This window comes from Marmota flaviventris, chromosome 6 (genome assembly GCF_047511675.1).
Source record: "Marmota flaviventris isolate mMarFla1 chromosome 6, mMarFla1.hap1, whole genome shotgun sequence".
NCBI lineage: Eukaryota > Metazoa > Chordata > Mammalia > Rodentia > Sciuridae > Marmota > Marmota flaviventris.
Genome location: NC_092503.1, coordinates 96,951,460 through 96,975,986, shown reverse-complemented (window position 1 = coordinate 96,975,986; position 24,527 = coordinate 96,951,460). Strand labels below are relative to the sequence as shown.

General features: G+C 34.4%; 1 protein-coding gene across 4 annotated transcripts in view; it reads left to right on the top strand.

Moving 5' to 3' along the window:
- Nucleotides 1–24,527, top strand: part of Prim2 (DNA primase subunit 2) — a 279,302-nt gene that overhangs the window by 235,762 nt on the left and 19,013 nt on the right. For all 4 annotated transcript variants that reach the window (XM_027938281.2, XM_027938278.2, XM_027938279.2 and 1 more), the window contains 2 exons: nucleotides 1,365–1,491; nucleotides 8,540–8,622. In XM_027938281.2, coding sequence (XP_027794082.1) covers nucleotides 1,365–1,491; nucleotides 8,540–8,622 — 210 coding nt within the window. The remainder of the gene's footprint in view (nucleotides 1–1,364; nucleotides 1,492–8,539; nucleotides 8,623–24,527) is intronic.

Sequence of the window (24,527 nt, the reverse complement as noted above, 5' to 3'; positions counted from 1 at the left end):
TTGATAGAAAATAGATGTAGTGTTTTATAAGAGAATTACAGTTAAGCTTCATAAAAATTAAAAATGTAGTGAAGATAAATCCTCTAGAGACTTATAGGTCCGTATAGGGAGAATATTACTGAAGTTTGGAGGAACAGATTACTTTTGACTTTGGACTCTGAGATGAAGTATCATCTAAAAGAAAGAAGTTACATCCTAAAAAGATTTCATTGGAACCTATGATTTTTAAATACCTTATTATTGAGAAAGTGCACTATTATGGAAAGAACATGGGCTTTGGAATCAAACTTACCTACACATGATTTTCAACTCTGCCATTTATTTAATAGCTGTATTATATCACATTGCTTCATTTCTTTGAACTTCAGTTTTCTCATGTGTAACATCACAGGTGAACTGTGACGATTTAAATGATTAAGTGGGATTACAGTTTTAAAAGCACCTAGCAAAATGCCTGGCGGTACCTAATTGCATTTCGATAAATGTTAGTTCCTTTTTTCCCTCTTATCTCGCTCATTTCAAAGTCCCTTCCATACCATTAGCTTATTTTATGAACACGGAGGCAGGAATTCCAGGTAGGAGGCAATTGCAGTAGTTCACTCATTCATCAGGCACTTGCTGACTACTTGCTTTATATAGTGCACATGCAGAGGCAAGTATTAATTATTTTAAGAGACATTTCAGAAGTAGAATGGGTAGAATATGGGAGTTAAGGGACAACTAGGGGAAGGAAGGCAGAAGAGAGGGTAAACTGATTTATGTCTAGTATAATCTCTGGAATCAAACTAAGGGCTTGGGAAAGGATTACTCTTAACTTTAAACATGTGCAGTTGCTCTCCATGTTTGTATCCAACCCTAATATTAGAAAAAAAAAATTACATAGTAAACATGTACAGACTTTTTTCCTGAAACAAGTCATTATGCCTAAACAATGCAATAACAACTATTCACAAAACATTTATATTAGGTATTATAAGCAATTTGTAGATGATTTAAAGCATACAGGAGGATATAGCAGATTATATGCAAATATCACATCATTTTATCTGCAGTACTTGAACATTCACAGATTTTGGTATGGGGGAATTGGTGTCCTGGAATCAATCTTCATGGATAATGAGATGATTCTACATAACATTAGCTGTCTTCTACTTGAGAAATTTGTTTTCTGTAAATTTTTTTTTTAAAGAAAGTATTTATATCACAAAAGGTGCAATGGTTGTATCTGATGTCAATATACATCTGCCTCTAAATATCGAATTTATTATAGAAAAATATCACTTTGTACACACTGATTCTAGCTGGCATTGCAATATCACTATTACAGTATTGACTGAGTTTGCCTTTTTCTTTTTCTCAACTAGTTTGACAGAGGTTACTCTTACAATATCCGTCATAGCTTCGGAAAGGAAGGCAAGAGGACAGACTATACACCTTTTAGTTGTTTGAAGATTATTCTGACTAATCCACCAAGCCAAGGAGACTATCATGGTAAGTGCTTTCAGTGGATATGCTGGAAACTGCAGAAGCCTAGCTATGCAGGAAACACTGAAGCAATGTAATGGCTTTTTTTGCATTACTGACCGGGCCCAGTTTGTAGCTTATGTCAGTCATGAGTGTCAAGCTAGAGCGCCATTACTCTAACAGTGATTTGTCTTATTACTGAACTAGGTCAGACAAGAGAAATTCATTCAGCTGCATTTTAGTTTGTGCTGGACTGGGCTTTTCAGTTCTCAATTTCCACACTTCTGCTATTCTCTTTCCTCCTTTTTCTGCAAGTGTCTTAGAAAACTGATATAAGTTTTTCAAAGCTTATTGGAGTTGAGATACTGTAGTTTGGAATATTAGATTCATTAATTTTTTTATGAATTTTCTATTCATTAATTTTCTAAAAGACTATTGAGGAAGAGTGTGTTTTATTCTCATTACTGTTATCTGATTAACCAACAAATACTGAGCAATTTTATAAGTCATGGTGTCAAACATACCTATCAATTTGCCTGAGTTGTTAGTTAAAAAATCCATGTCAAACTGTAATTTGAAGACAGCCGAGTTCATTTTTTTTTTTCCATAAAGCGTTCTCTAAGTATACATGGAAAAGTTTCTCATTTGTCTGGTGTGTCAAGCAATGATTTAATAGCTCATATTAATAATTTTAGATTACCAAAGCATTGCTGTAATATGTGTCAAAATAATTTTTTGTTTGTTTTAGAATCGAGTGAAACAGTTTCATAAGATTGCACACTGTTAGGCTGTTAAAGGGCAAATAATCACCAACATATTCTTAGAAAGACTCCATGCGTCCAAAGCATTATAAAATGCTTTTACATCGATTACTTAATAAGTGAAGAAGTGGCCAGTGCTTTTAATATGCAGTGAGTGATTTCTATCACTTGTGTTAGAATCCCTTAAGATAACCTTTGGAAATACAGATCGTTCAGGTCCCACCCTCAGACATAAAAGATTAGATTTTATTTGCATTTCCCTGTGTAGTTTTTATGTCTTCTAAAATTTGAAAGTCATTGACCAGATACTTCTATTGAGAAAGCCAGAAACTTGTTAGCATAGCAGCCATACCAAGATGTGAACTCGGAACTGAGTTTTTGGCCAACTAAATTACTAGGGATTCTTCTTGTGAATTTCCAGGTCTTAGCATTCATCACTTGTGTAATTGACTTTTATTAGCATAAATGCAGGACTTTATATTTTTTTATTTCTGTTAAATAATATCTTATTTCAGTGCATTTTTATTATATTTGTTTCTAATTTATACTCTTTCACTCAAACATAACAGTGGTTAAGCTTATCTGTAATAGATATGTTCTAAGAGCTGCAGTGGGGACCTGAAACTACAAATATTAGTGAACCCTGTGTATACTATTTTTTCCTATACATATGTATTTGTGATGAAGTTCGGTATATAAATTAGGCACAGTTATCAATAATAACTAATAAGTACAACACTATGCCATAAATAAAGTTATGTACATGTGGTCTTTCTCAAAATATCTTATTGCCCTGTACTTGCCCTTCTTATGATGTGAGATGACTCAGTGCCTATGTGATGAAAGGAAGCAAGATGATTGATATAAGCCTTATGATGTAGCATTAGGCTACTATTACAAGAAGGATCATGTTGGCTGATCCTGTGTCAGTGAGCCATTCTGATATCAATAGTTGAGTGTCAAGTGTTGCTACAGAGGTTGTGATCCTTTAGTGATCAGGAGATGACTGTAATGCTAAATTTTAACTGAGGATTGTATTCTGTAATTTGTCCCCAATGTTTGTGGGATTGGAAATACTTTTAGCAAATTTTGGTAACATCCACATTGCTGATTCTTCCTCTTCCTCTTCCTCTATAGTTAAAAAGTTCTTCCAGTTCCTCATTTAATACTTCTTGATGGCTTTCAGTATGTTCTTCCACTTCTTCATCAAGTATGTCAAAAAATCCTCCACTGATTTGTCTTGCTGCATAAATGATTTTCCTTGTCTCTTGGTTCCTGGGAAACCTTTAAAATCACCACAACTTTACTCCTTAAGTTCTTCCAACAGGCATTTACAATTTCTGATCTTAGTTTATCCACTTAAACTTCATGAATTTTATGGCATCAGCAATAGTGAATCATTTCCAGCACTGTATTATGTCCAGATTAGGGTCTACATCAATTGCTGATTAAATGCAACCAAATACCAGATGGATGTGTGTGGCTTTGGCAAATCAAATGATGCCCAGGTCAAGGGAAGCAGCAAAGTTATATTTGGAGGTAAAAATACAACCTCACTGTTTTTGTTTTCATAGCAAACAGATTCAGGATGTTGAGGTGCATTGTTACTAATGCAACTATTACTAATAACAACTCTTTCTCTTCTAAGTATTTTTCCATTTTGTGAATGACGTGATGGTGGAACCATTCCATAAATAAGATGGGTGTCACAAATGCTTTTTAATTATGTTGGCAGAATATGGGCAAGATAATTTTTGTTTTTGAGAGCACATGGGCTCTTCACTCTGTTCACTATACCTAACTTCATCATATGCCCTATAATGGTGCTGTTACTGGAGTCCTAGGCCAGAGGCCCAACTCTGCAGGTCCCAGCAAATCAGGTCCTGCCGTTCACCCCAAAAACCAAACAAAAAGCAATGGTGAAAATCAGGAACTTCAATCATATGGCCATATTAGGGAGATGATATAGCTCAAGCATCTTGGTCCTGTCTTTGAGGGTACTGACATGAACTTTAGGTTTAAATAAAGGAGGAAATGGAGCAGGGAGTGAGAGGTATACATAATTAAGCAATCTTGGTCAAACTGTGGTCTGGTTGGTTGATATCTCAGTTCTGATTCTGTGAGGTAGCTCTGGAGAAGTCAGAAGTCCTTTTTACTTGAGGGGACAATTCCCATATTTTATTTGCAGGATATTTGTCAGACTTGTGATCCTGGAAAGGTATAATTTGGTTCCTGTGAGATGATTCTCCTACTTAGGTGGGTAATCTCTTCATGGGGTGATCTGCCTGGAAAGAGGCTTCACTGTTCCTGGAAGGTACAGGGTAATAACTAAAATTTTCTTTGTCCGCTCCAGGGGTCTGGAATAGGACACTATAAAAGCTGGCAATTCACTTGTCCCTGCAAATCTTGGAAATACCTTAGTTACTCTTGGTGTCTTTAGCCTCAAAGTTGGTAGATAACTAGCTTTGGATGAATACTCCTTAAGTGATTAACTTGCCTGTGTGCAGAGTTGAGCAGGAATCTGACCAAAAGTTTTAGGCAAAAGGGACATGTACAAAATGAAATCAGAAATGCCAAACCTTTATCCTTCTTTTAGTTAATCATCGGGCACCAGTAGGCCCAAATTAAGAATTGGTGCTGTTATCAACAATGGCATTTAAATTTGTTATATTGCTACATAGTACAAGTTAATCTGTCCTTCCATGTTTTATGCCCTCATGCCTCCTTTGCACTTTTATGAGGTTCTTTTGAGCACTTTCTTCCAGAAGAGTGGTTTCTTTGCAATTCTGAAAATTTGCAAATTTGAAAATTTGCTTTGGATGGCATCCCTTCTCTTTAATCAACTTTTTCAGCTCTGCAGGAGGTGTGATAACAGCAGCTTTTTCCACTGATTCAACCTCTCTAGTAATTATGTTTTTTGTTCCAACCCTATTCCTGAATCTATGTAATCTTTTACTTTGCAGTAAATGGCTTGATGTCACACATTTTAAGGGAGCCTTGCTAAAGTCTTTGTATAGACTTAAATCTTTCTGGAGCTCCTAGATCACATTTTCTGTTCAAGTTTTCTACCCACAAATTTAATGCTTTTTCCATCTTAACTATGCACTTGTCACATCATGCATCCAACTTTTGCAACTTGAGGTGGATAGGATTAGCATGAATTTCTTTGTCCTCCTTCACCATTTCATGGATAAAAAATTTATTCTTACCACAGATCTTAGTCACCTCAGCATTATATTTTTCTTAATTAGTTGAGACATTTCACCTTTTTGGTATACCCAAATTGCCAGCAACAATACTCTTGTGCTTTGAGGCCATTATGAAGTCAAAAAATTAGTTATTTGAATAGAAGCATTGCAGTACCATGACGGTTGATCTGATAACCACGACAGCTAGTAAGTGGTTAATGGGTAGGTAGCATATACAGCATGGATATACTGGGGATGAGGTGGGAAGAAACAAGATTTCATTACACTATTATGAATGGTGTGTAGTATAAAACTTTTTAATTGCTTTTTCTGTAATTTTAATTTAATACATTTGGACTGGATTTGACCTTTCATAAGTGAAACCACAGAAAACAAAACCTCAGGTAATAGTGGATTCCTGTTCTATATTTAACAAACACTTGACTCATATTTTTGGGGACAGATTCACTTATTCCCCCTTTAAAAAATAAACCTGATTTTTTTTTTTTTTTAGCACCTTTTCAGGCTCACAGCAAAATTCAGCAGAAAGTACAGAGAGTTCCTGTGTATCCTATGCCATTACACACGTATAATATTCCCCCACTATCAACATCCCTCATCAATGTTATATATCAATTGTTACAATTGACAAACCTGCATTGACATATCATTATCACCCAAAGCCCATAGTTTATATTAGGACTTGCTCTTGGTGTGGTGTATTTTATGGAATTGGACAAATTTATAATGCCATCTATCTACCATTGTGGAGAAGAGTGTCACTCTTAAAAAAATTCCTCTGTGCTCTGCCTATTCATCTCTCCTTCCCCTTACTCTCTGGCAACTACATCTTTTAACTAACTTCATAGTTTTGCCTTTTACAGAATGTCATATAGTTGAAGTCTATATGTCATTGGAGGGCTACATACTTTGAAATTGTTTTCTATCACTTGGCAAAATGTGTTTAAATATCCTCCCTGTCTTCATGTCTTGATAGCTCATTTCTTTTTATCACTGAATAATATTCCGTTGTCTGGATGTACCATAGACTATTTATCCATTCATTTACTGAAGGAAGTCTTAGATGCTTCTAAGGTTTGGCAGTTATAAATAAAGCCATTATAAAGCTGTGTGTACACACACACACACACACTTTTTTTTCTAATATTCACTGTGAGGAACTAATAGAGCTTCTGGAGGTAAAGTTCACAAAAGTGTGAGAACCCCAAGACTTGGCCAACACTGAGGCTGCAGCCATTTACCTATAACAATTAGGCTTTCCTGTTGGCACTGCTTCCTCTGGAGGTCCTGCTCATGGGTTTCTGCTTCAGTCAGTTGTGATTCTGTTTTCACCTGTCTCTCCAGTTTGGGGGAATCACAATTTTATGTGGAAGACAGAAACAAAGTAGGTGTTTATATCAACAGCTTCTCCAAGCAATAGTCTGTTTCTTGTAGTGAACATAGCTTCAAAAGACCTTTCTGTGGCCATTAGTACTTCAAAGATTAACAGTCTTCATTTTTTTTTTTTGGCTTTGTTCTTTCTGACCTTTCATACAGGTCTAGTTATTATTTCATGTATACTTTGGGTAATTTTTTGTAGTCTGTCTCCTTTTTCTAATGCCCTTTCATCATTCTGTGATTAAACAACAATACCCCTTATACCCTCATTTCTTTCTCATTGGGGTGCCTTGTAATCTTATCAGATACTTCAAGAATAATAGCTTGCATGTTTTGAGGGCTTACTATGTTTATGCCAAGAGCATAAAATAGTTTATGTTGCATTCTTATGCTAGATATGTGAGATGGATATTATTATTTCCCTCACTTGAGCAAACTATGAAGCTGAGTCAGTAAGAAGATATTTGTCTAAATACCCAATTAGTAAGTGGTGAACTGAGTTTCAGATTCAGGCTGTGCAGTTCCACACTCTTAACCATGTATTATAAGGTTTCTCAAATGTTTCTTTGCACTAAATATTTGTTTTCTTCAGAATAGAGATATACTGTAAATTTTTAAAATTGCATTGTTTGTAGGGGTCCATGTTATTATAATGGGTGTTTTTGAGAAATACATTTGTGTTTGCCATCCTGGCTGTTTTCCATATTTTTTCATCAACTGGTTTCCTGTTGATTTCATTAAAAACAAGCTGTTTCTAATTAACTTACAAATCCATCATCTTTATGATAAAAAAAATCAGTTTCCTGTATTCATTTTTCAAGTTAAATATTTTACTTACCATTGGAGTTTCTTATTAGGATATTTAAAATTTACTAGGTTTTGGCCCAAAATATAAGCTTTTAATTATAATCCTTGTGTTCTTATTTATTCAAGTATTTCTAATAGTTTCTTTTTTTCTCAAGCAATATAGAGATGACATACTACAAGTTGTCTTTCTGTGCAATAGTTTCCTATTTGTCTATTTCATTTTCTTCCATGATTCCTCTAAATTTGGATTCTCTTCACAGGAAATAGGCATAGAATGTATTGAAATGGTATAAGAGCTTCATATTTCTAAGGTTTTACATTTTATTTTTTGTTTACATTGTTCCTCCCCCCCCCCCCTTTTTTTTTTTAAAGAACTGCAACTTTTAAAAAAATATATTTATTTTTTTAGTTGTAGGTGGACACAATATGTTTATTTCATTTTCATGTGGTGCTATGGATCTAACCCGGTGCCTCATGGGTGCTAGAAGCGCTCTACCACTGAGCCACAACCGCAGCCCATCTATTTCCCTATTCTTATGTGTCTGTTATGTAACTTATGTAGACTAGAAAAATGAGATTATGTAAAGTTTTTTTAAGGCAAACTGTTAAAGCTACTTTATGATTATCTGTACTTACTAGCAAGTAGCAAAATTAAAGCTGTTTTCCTCATCATGTACATCTTAGCCTGAAAATGGTGTAATATTCTCTGTAACTCTTGAGCCTGTAGCACCCTGATAACTGTACAGCTAAGTTGTCATTTAGATAAAGAGAGGAAAGCAGTTGCACCCATGGGCAATTAGCTTTTTTATTAATAAGCTGTTAGACAATTAAGAGGAGCTTAGGCAGTCTCTCGAGAGTGGTATTATACTAAGTCCCGGGTAAATAACCTTGTTGGTGTGCTGGTTTGTTTTCTGTTGTCAGGGTGCCCATTTCGTCACAGTGATCCAGAGCTGCTGAAACAGAAGTTGCAGACTTACAAGATCTCTCCCGGAGGGATAAACCAGGTAAGTCAGATTCTGCTCTGCATCCTCAGTAATGAGGCATCAGACAGATCATCTCAGGTTTATTTAATGTTCTTGTAGTAAGGCTGTGTTCTGTTTGTCAGGCCTTACCCTAGGCACCCTATCTTTTAGATGAAATCAGCTAAAGCCTTGACTCTTCTGGTTTAAACTCCTTGGAAATTCCAGTTCTTCTATCTGCAACTTTGTATTTTTATTTTTCTTAGTTGTAAAGGAAGATGAACCCCTCACCCCTTTATTCCTTCTTAGTTTGTTTCACTATATCAACTGAGGACCACATTTAAAAATAATTAAAGAGTAATATTTTGAAGCTTGTTAATGAAACTGAAAATTAATGATAACATTTTATTTTGGGAAATTATTTCCTAAGCACACAATAATGTAGTGTGTACTGACTGAATGCTCTGATAGGCATCTTTGTTTAATCTATGCTTCTGATTGTAGTTCTGGGTCTAATAATTTTCTAAAATACTTTGTGAACAATTTAAATAAAAAGGAAATGCTCAAATTGTCAAAATAGGAGTACATCTTTTGGTAAGTCTGCCTTTTTAAAGAAATAAGTCTTTGACATTGCAAAACCTGTTATTTATAGTGTGCCTCTGAGTTGACTTGGATTTTTGAAGGAATTGCTTCCTTAGCTTTGGAAGAACAATGTATGTTTTAGAGCTCTAACATCTAAGTCATTATGCATCCCTAAAGTTCTTTTGTGTCCAAAGTTCTGATTTAGTTAATTCAGTTTCAATCTTATAATGTGGGCTGTGCAGAGAAGAATAAGGTATAAATCCTGCTCCCACAGAAAAGGGTCTGGAGGAAAATATAAATCGGGTGTTACAAGAGAGTCTTGGGTAACGAAGGAGGGTTTGTAACCATCTGGGGAGGCAAGGAGTACTTTCTGGAAGAGATGATCTTTGAGGCCTTGAAGGAATATTGGGAGTTATAAAGAGAGAATGCATGGATTAAAGCAGAAAGCACATTGTTTTATTGGGGTTTCAAGTTTAGGATAATGGTGGCACCAGTGTAACATTGAAAGGGAGCTTAAAGGAAGAGGTTGTTTCGGAGATCAGTTTTAGAGGTGGAACTTTTTACGTGGCAGACGGATTGTAGATTTGTAGCATATTCAAGAAGTTAGAACTAGAAATGACCTTTCTGGTTAAAATTGTGGAATTGTGAGACTAGAAAGAACATTGGAAAGCCATTTTTCTTTTATGGAGCCCTAGGATGTGACATGCCACATGCTATTGTGCATCCCTAGTAAATCTGTAGTAAAAATTGAAATTGAAGCCAGCCCTTCTGATTTCAAGATATTTTCCCTTAACCGCACTCTACTTTAGAGCTAATTATCATGATAATTATCATGTGGGAAAGAAGAGGTAGGGAGTCAAAAAACATGTCTCAAAAGCATTAACCAAGATTCCATTCTATCAGGTATTAAAAGGAAGTGGTATTAGTTAAGACCGAACAAGAATGGGAGGAGAGAGGGGAAATATATATAAGAAGAAAGTAGGCCCAAAAAGTCCTTTGTAGTAGAGAGACTGTTTAAGGTGAAGACTGCATGTGCTGAGTGGGTTACTCAACTTTGACTTTGGTAAAAGGTGTCAATATAATGGTGGAAACCAAAAGCCAGAACACACGTATTTAAAAGATGAATGAATAAAAAACAGTGCATGTGATACTTTCAGAAAATGTACTCATAAAGGGGCATCAGAATGGTATTAGCTTAATCATCATGGAATGGTGTGTTTGTTTGTGGGTTTAAGACTGAAGGAGAATGGCATTTGCAGGTAAATGGATGGAATTAGAGAAGATAATGCTAAGTGAAGTTAGCCAATCCCAAAAAACCAAATGCTGAATGTTTTCTCAGGTATAAGGAGGCTGATTCATAGTGGGGTAGGGAGAGGGAGTGTGGGAGGAATAGATGCACTCTAGATAGGTCAGAGGGGTGGGAGAAAGGGGAGGGGTTAGAAATGATGGTGGAATGAGATGGATACTATTATCCAAGTACAGGTATAAAGACATGAATTGGTGTGAATATACTTTGTATATAATCAGAGATATGAAAAATTGTGCTCTATGTGTATAATAAGAATTGGAATGCATTCTGCTGTCATATATAAATTAAAAAAGAAGACTGAAGGAGACGGGTTGGAGGTGTAACTCAGTGGTAGAGTACTTGCCTAGCATGCATGAAACCCCGGGTTCCCAGCACTGCAAACAAGTAAAAATAATGTGGACTGAAAGACACTTGAGCCTGTTTGTAGAAAGAAGAAAAAGATTAGAGAGTGGGCTTGGTGAACATATAAAACAAAGAACATCTATCTGTAACCAAGCAGAGGTAAGCCCTCTTTCCTTTATGCCATGGCTATACTGTACGTAATGCCCTTAGCACTTACTATGTTAGATTTTAATCATTTCTTTGCCTGTTCATCTTTCCACCAGTTTGTGAGTTTCCTGAAGAACTGGATTTTTATTTAACTTTGTGTCTCAGTGACTTAAACATGATAGGTGCCTTAAAAAAAAATGTTGAAAGAGTAAGTGGGTGTTCTTAGGTATGAATTGGATCCTAGCGGGTGCATGGTGTGTGCAGAGAGAGGCAGATAGGAGCTCAAGAACACAAGTGAAAAAGTAACTTATTGAATAAGGGAGGATATATTCTTGGACAAAAGGATAGAAACAGAGAAAGGTATGCCCCTCAGCCCATGTAGAAAATAAGAGTTTAAGATAGAGCAAAAGGAAGTTGATGGAACATATCACCTGGCCTTAGTTTTCTTTGTAAAGTAAAAGATCTGGTCATCAGCAGAGAGTAAAGGGGTTAGTAATGGTGTTCTAGGTTTAGGAAAGGTTAGAAACTGCCACTAACAAATTTGATTAAATAATCTTGAAGAAGAGAATTAGAAGCCTTTTTATAAGTCATGAAGAAATCACCTTAAAAATAGGCAATTAACATATCTGTATTATTCTGTTGAGAAGATTATATTTAATAGTAGTAACTAGGTTTTGTATGCTCTTTGCTTATGACTCCAGTGTATCTCTTTTTACTTGCCCTCGATGTATATCCCTTACTTTGATGAAGCTGGTGAATAATTTCCACATCATCCTTTGCATTGTAACCTTTTATCTGAGATGAACGCAGATCTGTGCATGTGGGCAAACTGTAAATAATATTTAGCTTTTATGTGATATTTTTATTGAGTGGACTGTAGTAGAGTGAAGCAGCTGTTGGACTGTATTTCAGAGGGCAGAGAGTTGATGAATAAAAAATCCATGTAAAACATTTGATAAATGTTTAGTTACAGGTTGACATGAGTGTAGATTAGATCTTGAAAACTTCAAGTGCACATTAAAATATTGAATGCAGCTCAAGAAAAATATCATTAAAATATGTGAGGTAAAGCTCAATATATCTTTTATTTCAGAAAAATAAAAACTATTTGAAAAATAAGCTTCAAATTATAAGACACACCTAGATGTTTTAAGTCAGAATTTTGATCAAAAGGGAGACCGTTGTAATTTAGCCTTTCCCACTTTTTTTTTTTTTAAAAAAGCATGCTTCTATGGATGTGTAACTGATGTGATTCTGCAATCTGGGTATGGGGTAAAGGTGGGAGTTCATAACCCACTTGAATCAAAGTGTGGAATATGATATGTCAAGAAATTTGTAATGTTTTGAACAACCCACAATAAAAAATTAAAAAAAAAAAAAAAACTTGGAAACTGGTCTTTGTCATTTACAATATCATCAAATTGAAATGAAAGACTATGAAATCATACCAATACATATATAAAAAGCATTTGTAAATTCCAATAACTGTTCTTCATATAAATTTTCAGTGTACATATAGGAGGCAATAAAAAAAAAAAAAAGCATGCTTCTAGGATCACATTTCATTTTCCTTGTGATTAGCTTTAATATTGTTAAATCTCTGTAAAAGTCACTGAAAATTAATGAGCTCAGTATAGCTTAATAGCAATTGAACAACACAATATGACCAAAGAAAATGGAGGTCCCGCATTTATTCCCTTCCCTCCCCTCAAATAGAAAAACATGGTGCTCAGTTCACCAAGACAAAAATTCTTCATGTTTAAACTCCAACAACATGGCTCCTAAATATTCAGTGTAAAAACAGTAAAAACTGAAAGGCTCATTAGAGACAAAACCATGATTATATTTGGAGATTTCAGCACTCTTTTCTCAATAGTTAATAGAACAAATGGAAAATCACTAAGGATATATAAATCTTGAGCAACATTGTCAACTGAGTTGACTAATTGATATCTATAAAACACTACCGAGCAACTAGAGAATGCACTTTTTAAAAATTGTATACCTGAGGGCTGGGATTGTGGCTCAGCGGTAGAGCGCTTGCCTAGCATGTGTGAGGCCCCATGTTTGATCCTCAACACTACATAAAAATAAACATAATACCTTTATTTTATTTAACTACAATTAAAATAAATATTAAAAAATCTAGTATAAACTTAAATGAATTGAACTTTTACAAAGTAGGTTCTGTAATGACGCAAGGGGGAAGAAAGCAGAGCAGAAATGAAAGAAGAACTTTATTCATAAATGAGATTATTGCCAGTAACAATTACTCAAAGAACCTACCAAAATGCTACTATACCTAAAAAGTGACATGATATGAAGTAAGTATACAAAAACTAATAATATTTCTTAAAATGAGCAACTGAAAATTAAGCATTTTTCAAAGTACCATATACACATGAACTGAAAAGACAAATTATATGTAAGATTGTTATGCTGAAACACTGATGAAAATAGTTAAACAACAAAATTGGAGGCATGTACTACCTGACTTCAAGACTGAACTATAAAGCTACTGTAATTACGATAGTAGTGGGAAATAAAGAGATTAATTGGACATATATACCCACATATTTACGGGTATCTGATTTTTTTAAACATAGGTGCCAGGGCAATTAAATGGAGGAAATGATAGCCTTTCCAAAAAATTGTTCTAGAAGAATTGGATGTCCACATGCAAAAAACAACAGCCTACACAGTTGTTTCAGTAAGCTTTTTGAACACTATGACCAAAAGACCTGACAAGAACACTTTTAGAGGAGTAAAAGTTTTATTTAGGCCTCACAATTTTAGAGATCTTAGTCCATAGATGGCCGATTTCATTGCTCTGGGCCCTAGAGGCAGAGCATTATGATGGAAGAGTATAGCAGAGGAAGGCAACTCAGGACATCACATCAGGAAGCAGACAGTGAACTGTGCTCACCAAGAACAAAATCTATACCCCAAAGCACTCCCCCACCCCCAGTGACCCACCTCTTCTAGTCAAGCCTCACCTGCCAACAGGTGCCACCCAGTTAATCCCTATTAGGGGATTAATGCACTGGGTTAAAGCTTTCTTAACCCAATCCTTTAACCTCTTTCTTGCATTGTTTTACACATGAGCTTTTGGAGGACACCTCATATCTAAACCATAACAATAGTTCTTGCTTTATATAAAAATTAATTTGAAATAGGTCCTAGACCTAACTATAAATTAAAACTTCCAGAAGAACACATGAAATATGTATGACTTTGGGTTTGGTATATTCCATGAATGGAAATGATGATAGATTAATCTTTATTGAAAAGTTAAAATTTTTACCCTAAAGAAGATGGTGTTAAGAGAATAAAATAGGCCACAGACTGGAAGAAGATATTTGCAAATCATATATTTTGTAAAAAAAGACTTGTATTGAATATATATAAAGAACTCTCAAAACTCAGTAATCAGAAAAGTTTTTAAAATCTGCAAAACATTTGAATAGGTATTACACCAAATAAAATATGTGAATGGTAAACTCATGACAAAACTCTTTAATGAAGGTTTATTATAGTTGGTCTAATAAAAGTTTGACAGTACCAAGTAAAAACAGAATAAAGATGTATTGCTCAGTCTCATACCTTGCTAGAGGAAATGCAAGTGATAGTGTCACCTTGAAGGTGTTTGGCAGCTTCTTATGAAGTTAAACTTACACGTGTACCAACCCACACAAAAACCTATACATAAATGTGTATATTTTGTTCATAATTGCTTAAAACTGAAAACAACTCAAATGTCCTTCAACTTGTGATTGGATAAACAAATATCGTTTAGTCATAGAATTGAATCCTACTCAACAACAAAAAGGGATATACTATTGCCATACCCAGCAACACTGACAGGTCTCAGATGCATAGTGCTGAGGGAAGGAGTCAGACTGAAAGATCCCTGCTGTATGATTTCCTTTATATGGCATTCTGGAAGAGATGGATGTATAAATATAGAAAACATGGTTGCTGGGAGTAGGGGGAAGAGTTAGTTACAAAGGGAGAGGGAAAAATAGTTTTTGGTTGATGGGAATCTCCCATCTTGATTGTGATGGTAATGTCATGACATTGTGTCAAGTTTTGCAGGGGTATTTAGTTTTTTAATGGAGGAAAAAAGGTAGGAGGTATTACAAATGAAACAAAATATTTATCTTTTATTCTAGCAATTCAATAGATTGTTAATAAATAAAACAATTCCAAGAATAAGCATATAATTTAGAGTGATATAGACAATGGCCTATATAAGCAAAATAAAGTTATTGCCTTTTATGTTAAGGAAGGAATGTGATATGGGAGCTGTTATTAATAAGTCATCTGTAGTGCAATTTTTTCCACTTCTACATGCATTACTTTGACTAAAGGTTTAAAAAAAATGTCTCACATTATGTGTGAAGTATACGTGGTCATGTGCCTGATGGATAGTTGGCAATAGCAGTAATATTAGATAACTGTGAGGTAGATCCTTACATATGAGGTTTTGATCTTTACCTTTCTGTGCACCCAGCACAGTGTCTGATCCATGTTAGGAGCTGTGAAGGTTGGAAAATTTTACCCTGATTCTAGGGTAAGAACTTAGCTGCCAGTTTTATAGATGCTGGCAGAAGATGTGAAGATTCCAGTAATAACAATATTTGAATATTTTCTTGCACTAATTCCTTGCTCCTTGATTTTCAAAGAGCAACATGAGGACCAGCTACTACCTGCATGTGCAGTGGGTTGCACAGGTGTATTGATTATTAATTTGCTCTATGGTTTGGGACCTATTGTATATTAGCTCTATAATTTTGAGCAGGCTTTTACCTTCTTCAAATCTTAGCTTTCTTATCTATAAAATAGGGATAATATTGTGGTGAGGATCAAGAGATACAGTGCAGGCCAAAAAAACTGTGGCTTTACATTATTTCCAATAATAGATCACGCACACTATGAATTATTATATAATAAGAAAAACTACCAAGAAGTAAAAAGCATTCAGAGATTAAAACAAAAGGTGTTAACTTTAGCATATATTACAGTATTTATTAGTCTGTGTACTAATATTGTAAAACCTAGAGTCTAGGGAATCTGTATCTTTTATAATGGACAGTAAGCAAGCCTTTAATTCAGAGGAAAGCACTCTGTCTTCCAAGTCTATTATATAAACATCCGTGAAAATGTGATCTGGAACAGAGACCATTATTGCTTCTGATTGTGAAATGTTAGAAACTTGAGATTCCTGAGAAATTGTCTCTTAATAGTATGTAGCTGTTGACCAAAGCATATAGGTTACATTTTTTATGAACACTTTAGTTTTTTTCCCTTAAAATATTGGTGTGCATTTTAATATCAATTTACTTTCATTAACATTTTTTTAATTTTCCAATAGGTTAATAATCCTTTCAATTCTATGTTAATTTAGTCAATCATATCAATACTATTTAGATGCCTGAATTTTCTAATTATTCTTAAGATATTTATTTAGGGTTTTAGCTTTCCTTCTATTTTTCAGATTTTTTCATAGCTGCAGTTTTATGATGAAAATACTATATTTTGGATTTAGAAAATTCAAGACTATGTGCTTAAAATATCGAGAATAAAATCTCTGGTGTTAAGCCCATTTATTTCTCTGAAGAGATTTTTTTTTCCTATTGTGAAAATATATACATGGAATTTTCAAATTGTGGTTTTATCACTAATGCCCATTGCATTGTGCTTGTCCCATTTTACTAGGAGAATTGTTTGCCATACTAATTCTATATGGCATATATTCGATTCTAACAATTTAATCAACAAACAATTGTTGGTCATAGACTAATATTGTAATATATACCACAGTAAAGTTAACACCTTTTGTTTTAATCTCTGAATGCCTTTTACAGATTAGTAGTTTTTATTATTATATAATAGTTCATGGTGTGCTTGATCTGTTACTGGAAACAATAATTTGAAGGCATGGTACTTTATTTTAAAATTTTGGCCTACTCTGTTCCAAGCACTATATCTTTTGATTCTCAACATTATTATCCCTATTTCATAGATGAGACCATGTAGCTAATGTAGAGTAAGTCCAGGATTCACACCTGTGCCTGACACTGAATATCATTTACTTCCTTCTGCTTCCCTATGGCATTTATCTTTAAATTCAGTTGAAATTCTTTTAGGTTTCTTCTTTCATGAAAAACCATTACTGTGAAGTGAGTAGTAATTTTATGTGCCTAAATTTAGGAATATGTATATTGTATTATTTAAACATTGGCAAATATGAAATAAAGATGAGACTAATTCACAAAATGTAAATTATAGGTAGTAACAGGGTTTTAAAAGTTCTAGTTGCTTTTATTGCAGTGAATTTTACATAATTTAAAGTGTACAATTCAGTGCATTTAGTACATTCATAATGCTATATAGTGAACATTGTTGAATTAAAAAATATTTTCAATACATCAAAAGAAAACCCAGTATCCATTAAACACTCAGTCCCCAGTTTCTAATAACCAGTCATCTGCTTTAAATCTCTTTGGATTTACCTATTTTGATATTCCCTGTAAGTATAATAATACACCATGTGGCCTTTAGTTTCTGTCGTGTTTCATAGAGTTTGTTTTCAAGGTCCACCCGTGTTTTGTAGCTTGCATCAATATCCTATTCTTTTCATTGACTGAATAGTACTATATTTTATTTATCTATTCATCCATTAAAGGACATTGGATTGTCTTCTTTTGGCAACTGTGAATAGTGCTTCTGTAAACATTCATGTACAAGTATTTGAGAAACTGCTTTCAGTTCTCTTGAGTATATACCTAGGAATAGAATCCAATCATATGGTAGTTCTTTGAGGAGTTGTCAAACTGTTTTCCACAGAGGCTGTACCTGCACCATTTTACCTTCTCAGCAGCAATGTACAAGGATCCCAATCTCTCCACATTCTCACCAACACTTATTTTCATTTTTAAAATATATATTTATGTATTAGTTTCTTAGGGCTGCTGTAACAAACTAGGTATCTTTAAAAATTGTCTCAATTCTGGAGGCTAGAATTGATATCAAGGTGTTGTCAGGGTTGGCTCCTTCTGAAGACCATGAACTATCGTTGGATGAATTATTCCTACCTCTACCTTTATTTCCACATGGCATTCTCCCTGTGTGTCTTCTCACCACTTTTTCTCTGTGTATTCTGTGTCCAGTTTCTTCTTTTTATAAGGATATCAGTAGTATTGGATGAGGGCTCTTCATAGTGACCTTATTTTAATTACCTCTATAAATATCCTATTTCCAAATAAGATCATATTATGACATTCTGAGGTAATGAGATTTATTTGAGGTACACAGTTCAACACATAGCACCATCTTAATAGGTAGGAAATAATCTCCCATTGTGGTTTTGATTTGCATCTCTAGTGATTAATTATGTAGAACTTCTTTTTATGTGCTTGTTATCCATTTGTGTATCTTTTTTGAAGAAATGTCTATCGAATTTTTTGGCTCCTTTTTGAATTGAGTTGTTATGCTTAAGGGTCTCATACAGAATATATTAAAAAAACACTTATCAGATATCTGATTTTCAAATGTTTTTCTTTAGTAGTAATGTCTTTTGATTGAAAATAGTTTTATTTTTATAAAGATTAGCAATGAGTTTTTATATGACATCTTATTAATCTCAAGGTCATGAGGATTGACATGTTTATTAGTGCATATTAATTATATGGAACAATGAGTTTTATTGTGGCATATTTATATGTGCATGTAATTTGATTTGATTAGTTTTACTCAAAGTACTTCTACCTTGCCCTCCCACCCTCTCCCAAAGTCCCCTTAACAGTCTCCCTTCTACTTTCATGACATCTATTCCCCACCTCCTCCTAGCTTCCACGTGGAAGGAAGAAAATCAGATAATTGTCTGACTTATTTTGCTTGACATGATACTCTCTAGTTCCATCCGTTTTCCTGCAAATGACATTGTTTCATTCTTTATGGCTGAATAAAACTCCATTGTGTATATATACCACATTTTCTTTATGCATTCATTGGTTGACAGGTTGGTTCTATAGTTTGGCTGTTGAGAATTGTGCCTGTATCTCTAAAATATGCTGACTTTAATTCTTTCACCGTACCTGGATCATATTGTAATCCTATTTTTTAGTTTTTTTGAGAAGCCTCCATACTGATTTCCATGGTAGCTAGAACAATTTTCATTCCTGTCAACAATGAATTCCTTTCCCCTTACATCCATACCAGCATTGATTGCTATTTGTATATTTGATTATAATTCTGAGGTGAGATGGGAACTCAATGTAGTTTAGATTATGCCTATTGGCTAAAGATGAACATTTTTTATATAATTGATGGCCATTTGTACTTATTTTGAGAAATGTGTTTAGTTATATGCCCATGTACTGAAAGTGTTGCTTTTCTTGGTTTTTTTTTTTTTTTTTTTATGTATTGTGGATATTAATTGTCTATCAGAAGAGTAGCTGGCAAAGATTTTACTCCATTTTCTGTGTTGTCTCTTCACACTGTTAATTGTTAGCTGTGCTATCCAGAACTTTCTAATTTGATGCCATCCCATTTATCAATTCTTGGTTTTATTTCCTGAGCTATAGGAGTTCTATTCTGGAAGTCATTGCTTGTGGTTGCATATTGAGTGTTGACCCCTGTTTTCTTCGAGCAATAGCAAGGTTCTGGTCTTATATATAGGTCTTTAATCCACTTTGAATTGACTTTCTATAGATAAGTGGGGGGAGAATCTAGTTTCATTCTTCCATATATGGATATCCCGTCCCCCCTCCCACACCCTTTGTCTAAGAGCCTGTCTCTCCCCTGCCCCATGATGTTTTTGGCAACTTTGTAAAGAATAAGATGATTGTAGCTGTATGGTTCTGTCTTCTCTTTTTTTCCCCTATTCAACTGATCTTTGTTTTTGTGCCAGTACTGTTATTTTTGCTACTATGGCTTTGTAGTATAATTTGAAATTGGGTACTGTGATGCCTTTAGCTATTCTGGGTCATTTGTTCCTCTATGTGAATATTAGGATTGCCTTTTCTAGTTTTGTTAAGAATATCATTGACATTTTGATGGGGATTACATTGAACCTGTATATTGCTTTCAATAATATGCCCATTTTAACAATATTAATTCTGCCTATTCATGACTGTGGGAGTATTTCCATATGCTAGTGTGTTCTGTAATTGTTAGAGTTCTTTCACCTTCTTGGTTAGATTTATTCCTGGCTATTTCATCTTGCTTTAATTTGTACAGAATTGTTTTCCTGAATTCTTTCTGATTTCATTATTGCTGTATAGCAAAGCTATTGATTTTGTGATCCTGCTACTTAGCTGAATTTGTTAATCAGCTTCAGAAGTCTTCCAGTGTAGCTTTTAGGATTTCATAATATTGGGGATCATATCATCTGCAAATGGGGATAATGGACTTGTTTACCATTTTAATCCCATTTATTTATTTGCTTGAATGCTCTAGCTAAAATTTTAAGTACTACATTGAATAGAAGTAATGAATGTGGACATCCTTATCTTATTCCTATCCGTGGAATGGAACAGTCTTGATCATGGTGTATGGTCTTTTTAATGAAGAATTGAATTGAATTTGCAAGTATTTTACTAAAGGTTTTTGCCTTTATGTTCATTGGGATATTGGTTTTTAATTTTCTTTGTTTGAAGTGTCTTTATACAGTTTGAGTCAGAATGACACTGGCTTCTTAAAATGAATTTGAAGTCTGCTGTTATTCTGATAGTCAGTTATAAAGACAAACCTATCTCCATGTGGTTTCTTTAGTGTTTCTTGCTTTTGCAGTTTCGTGGAATAATTTGAGAAGTATTGGTGTTCAACAAAGATCGGTAAAATTCAGTTGTGAATCCATCTGGTCCATGACTTGGGTTGGGGGGCGGCTTTTGATTACTGTTTCAATCTTATTGCTTCTTACTGGTCTGTATGAGTTTTCTATATCCTCTTGGCTCAATTTTGATAGGTAATGTTTTCTTGAAATTTATCCATTTCTCCTAGATTTTCCAACTTATTGGGATATAAATTTCAAAATAGTTCCTGATGATCCTCTGGATTTCAGTGGTATCTCTTGTAATATCTGTTTTTCATCTCTAACTTTGTTAATTTTTGTCTTATATCTTTGTTAGTTTTGCTAAGGGTTTATCAATTTTGTTTGTATTTACAAATAACCAAATTTTTCATTGGCCTTTGTATTGTTATTTTTATTATCTATTTCTTTGATTTCATCTCTGATCTTTATTATTTTCCTTCTACTGGTTTTGGACTTGGTATGTTATCATTTTTCTAAGACCTTGAGATTTATCATTAGTTTGAGATCTGATTTAAAAAATGTAGGTACTCATATCTATAAACTACTCTCTCCATAAGTTTGGATATGTTGTTTTTATCATTCAAAAGTTTGTTGTTCAATCTCCATGTGTTTTTGTGGTTTCTGTAGTTTTTCTTGCTATGGATTTTTAGTTTCATTCCATTATCTGATAAGATATAAGGAATTAATTTCTAAGACTGGCTTCATGGCCCAATATAATCTATTTTGGAGAAAGATCCATGAGCAGCAAAAAATAAAGTGATTTTAGCTGTTGGATGAAATATTCAATAGGTCTCTATCAAATCCATTTGATATAGTTCAACTGTGTCATTGTAGATTTTTTTTTTATTTTTTGGTCTGAGTGACCCATTAGATTGGTGTGTTAAAATCACCCACTATTATTGTATTGGGGCTTTTCTGTCCTTATATGTCAAATTGGTTGTATTGACGTTCCGGGAATAAATATTTACATTCATTGTGTCTTCTTGATGGATGGTTTCCTTTACCAGAAAGACCTTCTTTCTTTGTTTTCTCTCATTTTGGCTTGAAATCTGCTTTGTTAGATATGAAAATAGCTGCTGCTTCCTGTATTTAGGCTTCATTTGCTTGGAATAGTATTTCCCATTCTTTCACTTTCAGTCTCTGCATGTCTTTGCCAGTGAGGTGTGATTCTTGCACACAACATGAAGTTGGGTCTTGTTTTTTAATGCAATCAGCCATTCTTGTTCTTCTGATTAAAAAATTAAGACCATTTTACATTTAGTCTTGTTATAGAGAGATGTTTAATTTGTTCCTAATTTTTATTTGCTTATCTACTCTTATGAAATTCCCTCACATACACCTTTTATCTTTGTGTGTGTATAGGATTCCTTTAACTATGTTCTACAGTGCTGACTTGTCATGATGGTCATGAATTCCTTTAGTTTCTGCTTATCTTCAAAGGTTTATATTCCTTAATTCTGAGTGATAGTTTCATTGGATATAATAATCCAGGTTGGTAAGTTATTTTCATTTAAATTTTGAACTATATCATTCCACTTCCTCTTGGGCTTTAGGGTTTTCCTGGGAAGTCTGCTGTTATTCTGATAGGTTTGCCTTTATAAGTGACTGGATGCTTCTCTCTTACAGCCTTTAAAATTTTTCCTTTGTTCTGAATTTGTCATTTTTATTATTGTGTAGAGAAGTCACATCTATTTGGAGTTCTAAAGGTCTCTAGTACCTGCATGTTCCCAAGATTAAGGAAATGTTCTATTATTTCCCTCAATAAGTTTTCTGTGCCATTAGTCTGTATCTTTATTCCTTCCTTCTAAGTCTTAAATGTGATATTTTAATGTTTCAAAGCTCTTATATAGTCTTCTCATAGTTGAGTTCCCTCCCCTTTTATTACCGAGTGCTCTAGTTCATCTATCTTGCCTTTGAACCTTGGTATTCTTTCATCTTGATCTAATCTTTTTGTGAGCATCTCCAAAGAAATTTAAAACTTAGTTTATTGAATTTTTCATTTCCAAGTTTTCTATTCTTTTTCATAATCTCTATTTATTGAAGTCCTCCTCTCATTCCTTAGTTCTTTTAATTCATTGAATATTTTGACAATCAACTTTTTGAATTTTTTTTTAACTGAATACTAGAGATTGAACTCAGTGGGGACATCCCCAGCCCTTATTTTTTTAACGTATTTTGCAATAGGGCCCAGATGGTTATGGTTGAGGCTGGCTTTGAATTTCCAGCCTCCTGCTTCATCCTCCTGAGCTGTTGAAATTATACTGTACCTGGCACTGTTTGAATTCTTTATCTGGTATTCCTCTATTTTACTATCTATGGATTTAGTTATTTCAGAGTTATAAATTTTGAAGGTGTTTTATTATCTTTTTTTTCTCATGCTTCCTGTGTGTCTATATTAAGATTTGAATATCTATTGGGATGGATATCTCTTGTACTATATGAGAAAGTCTTTTTAGTGCGGTGATTTTTCTTTACTATGTTCCCCATGTGTGTTCATGGTGCTGTTTTCAATCCCTGGCACTACTTTGAAAAAAGAATAACCACCAGTAGGCAGTGAAAATTTGAAAGCAAACTTATACTAACATAATAAACACTTATTAAAAATGTTCTCTCAACTATAGTTAATAAGCAGAAGAAAAGTGAAGTAATACTAGATTGAAAAATTAAGCAATAAAGATTAAATTGATACTAACTATAGAGGCAAGAGATGGAAAGAAAAAATGGAATGAAGATAAATGAGATAAGACAATAGAAGTGAGTATAGAAAAAAAAGAGTAAACATAATCAATGGGCTAATTTTTTGAAATATCACGAATTATATAAAACTATGTGAAACAAATGATGAGGGGATTTGAAACAAACCAACATGGAAGACAATATCAAAACTAATATTGAAAATACTTAAATTTTCCAGTCATGGTGACTCATGCCCTACAATCCTAGCTGCTAGGGAGGCTGAGGCAGGAAGATCACAAGTTCAAGGCCAGTCCCAGCAATTTAGTAAGAACCTGTCTCAAAAATTAACTCAGAGCACCTCTGGGTTCAATCCCCAATACCTAAAACAACCCACCAAACTTAAAATTCCTCCCTGCTGAGATTTTTAAGGTGCAGGACTTCAGGTACTTTCAGATTTGCAATTCACAGGTGTTGGGAGTATGGGAAATGGTCAGGCTCAGTTAGCACTGTACTGTGGTGGAGCTGTATATTTGCTTTTACCTGTGTGTAGATCAGCATCCTCATTACCAGAGCCTATCTTCACAGTCTTCATCCTGTCCAATTTTAGGCTTGGGTACTGATTTGTTCTCTAGTGGCACAAGGGGGCCATCCCTCCAGTGTCTGCAGGCCTGTGCTTAGATTTCTCTGCTATGGGTGGCTGCTTTGTATGCTCCCAAGTCCCAGGTCGAGACTATTACCAGTCTTCACCCCACCCTTCTCTGATGCTCTTAGGGAGGCCCTGTAAGCTGTGCTGTGGGCTGGTGACTTAGTGGCAGGTTTAGGATTGATGAACTCATTCTGGCTCTGTTCTGATAATCAGAATCTGAATCTCTCCAAGTCTGTCAGTCCAGTATTGAACCCAGTTACCCATCTCACTCCATAGCTGTTCTCCAGCTGTTTGATTGTGGAGGAGCTAGAAATTGCAGCATGCTTCTACTCCACCATCTTTATTACCCCAATACGTGCTTTTTTTTTTTAAGTAGTTTTGTAGTTTAAGTCATTGATCCATTTTAAGTTTTGTATGCGATGTTGGGGGTA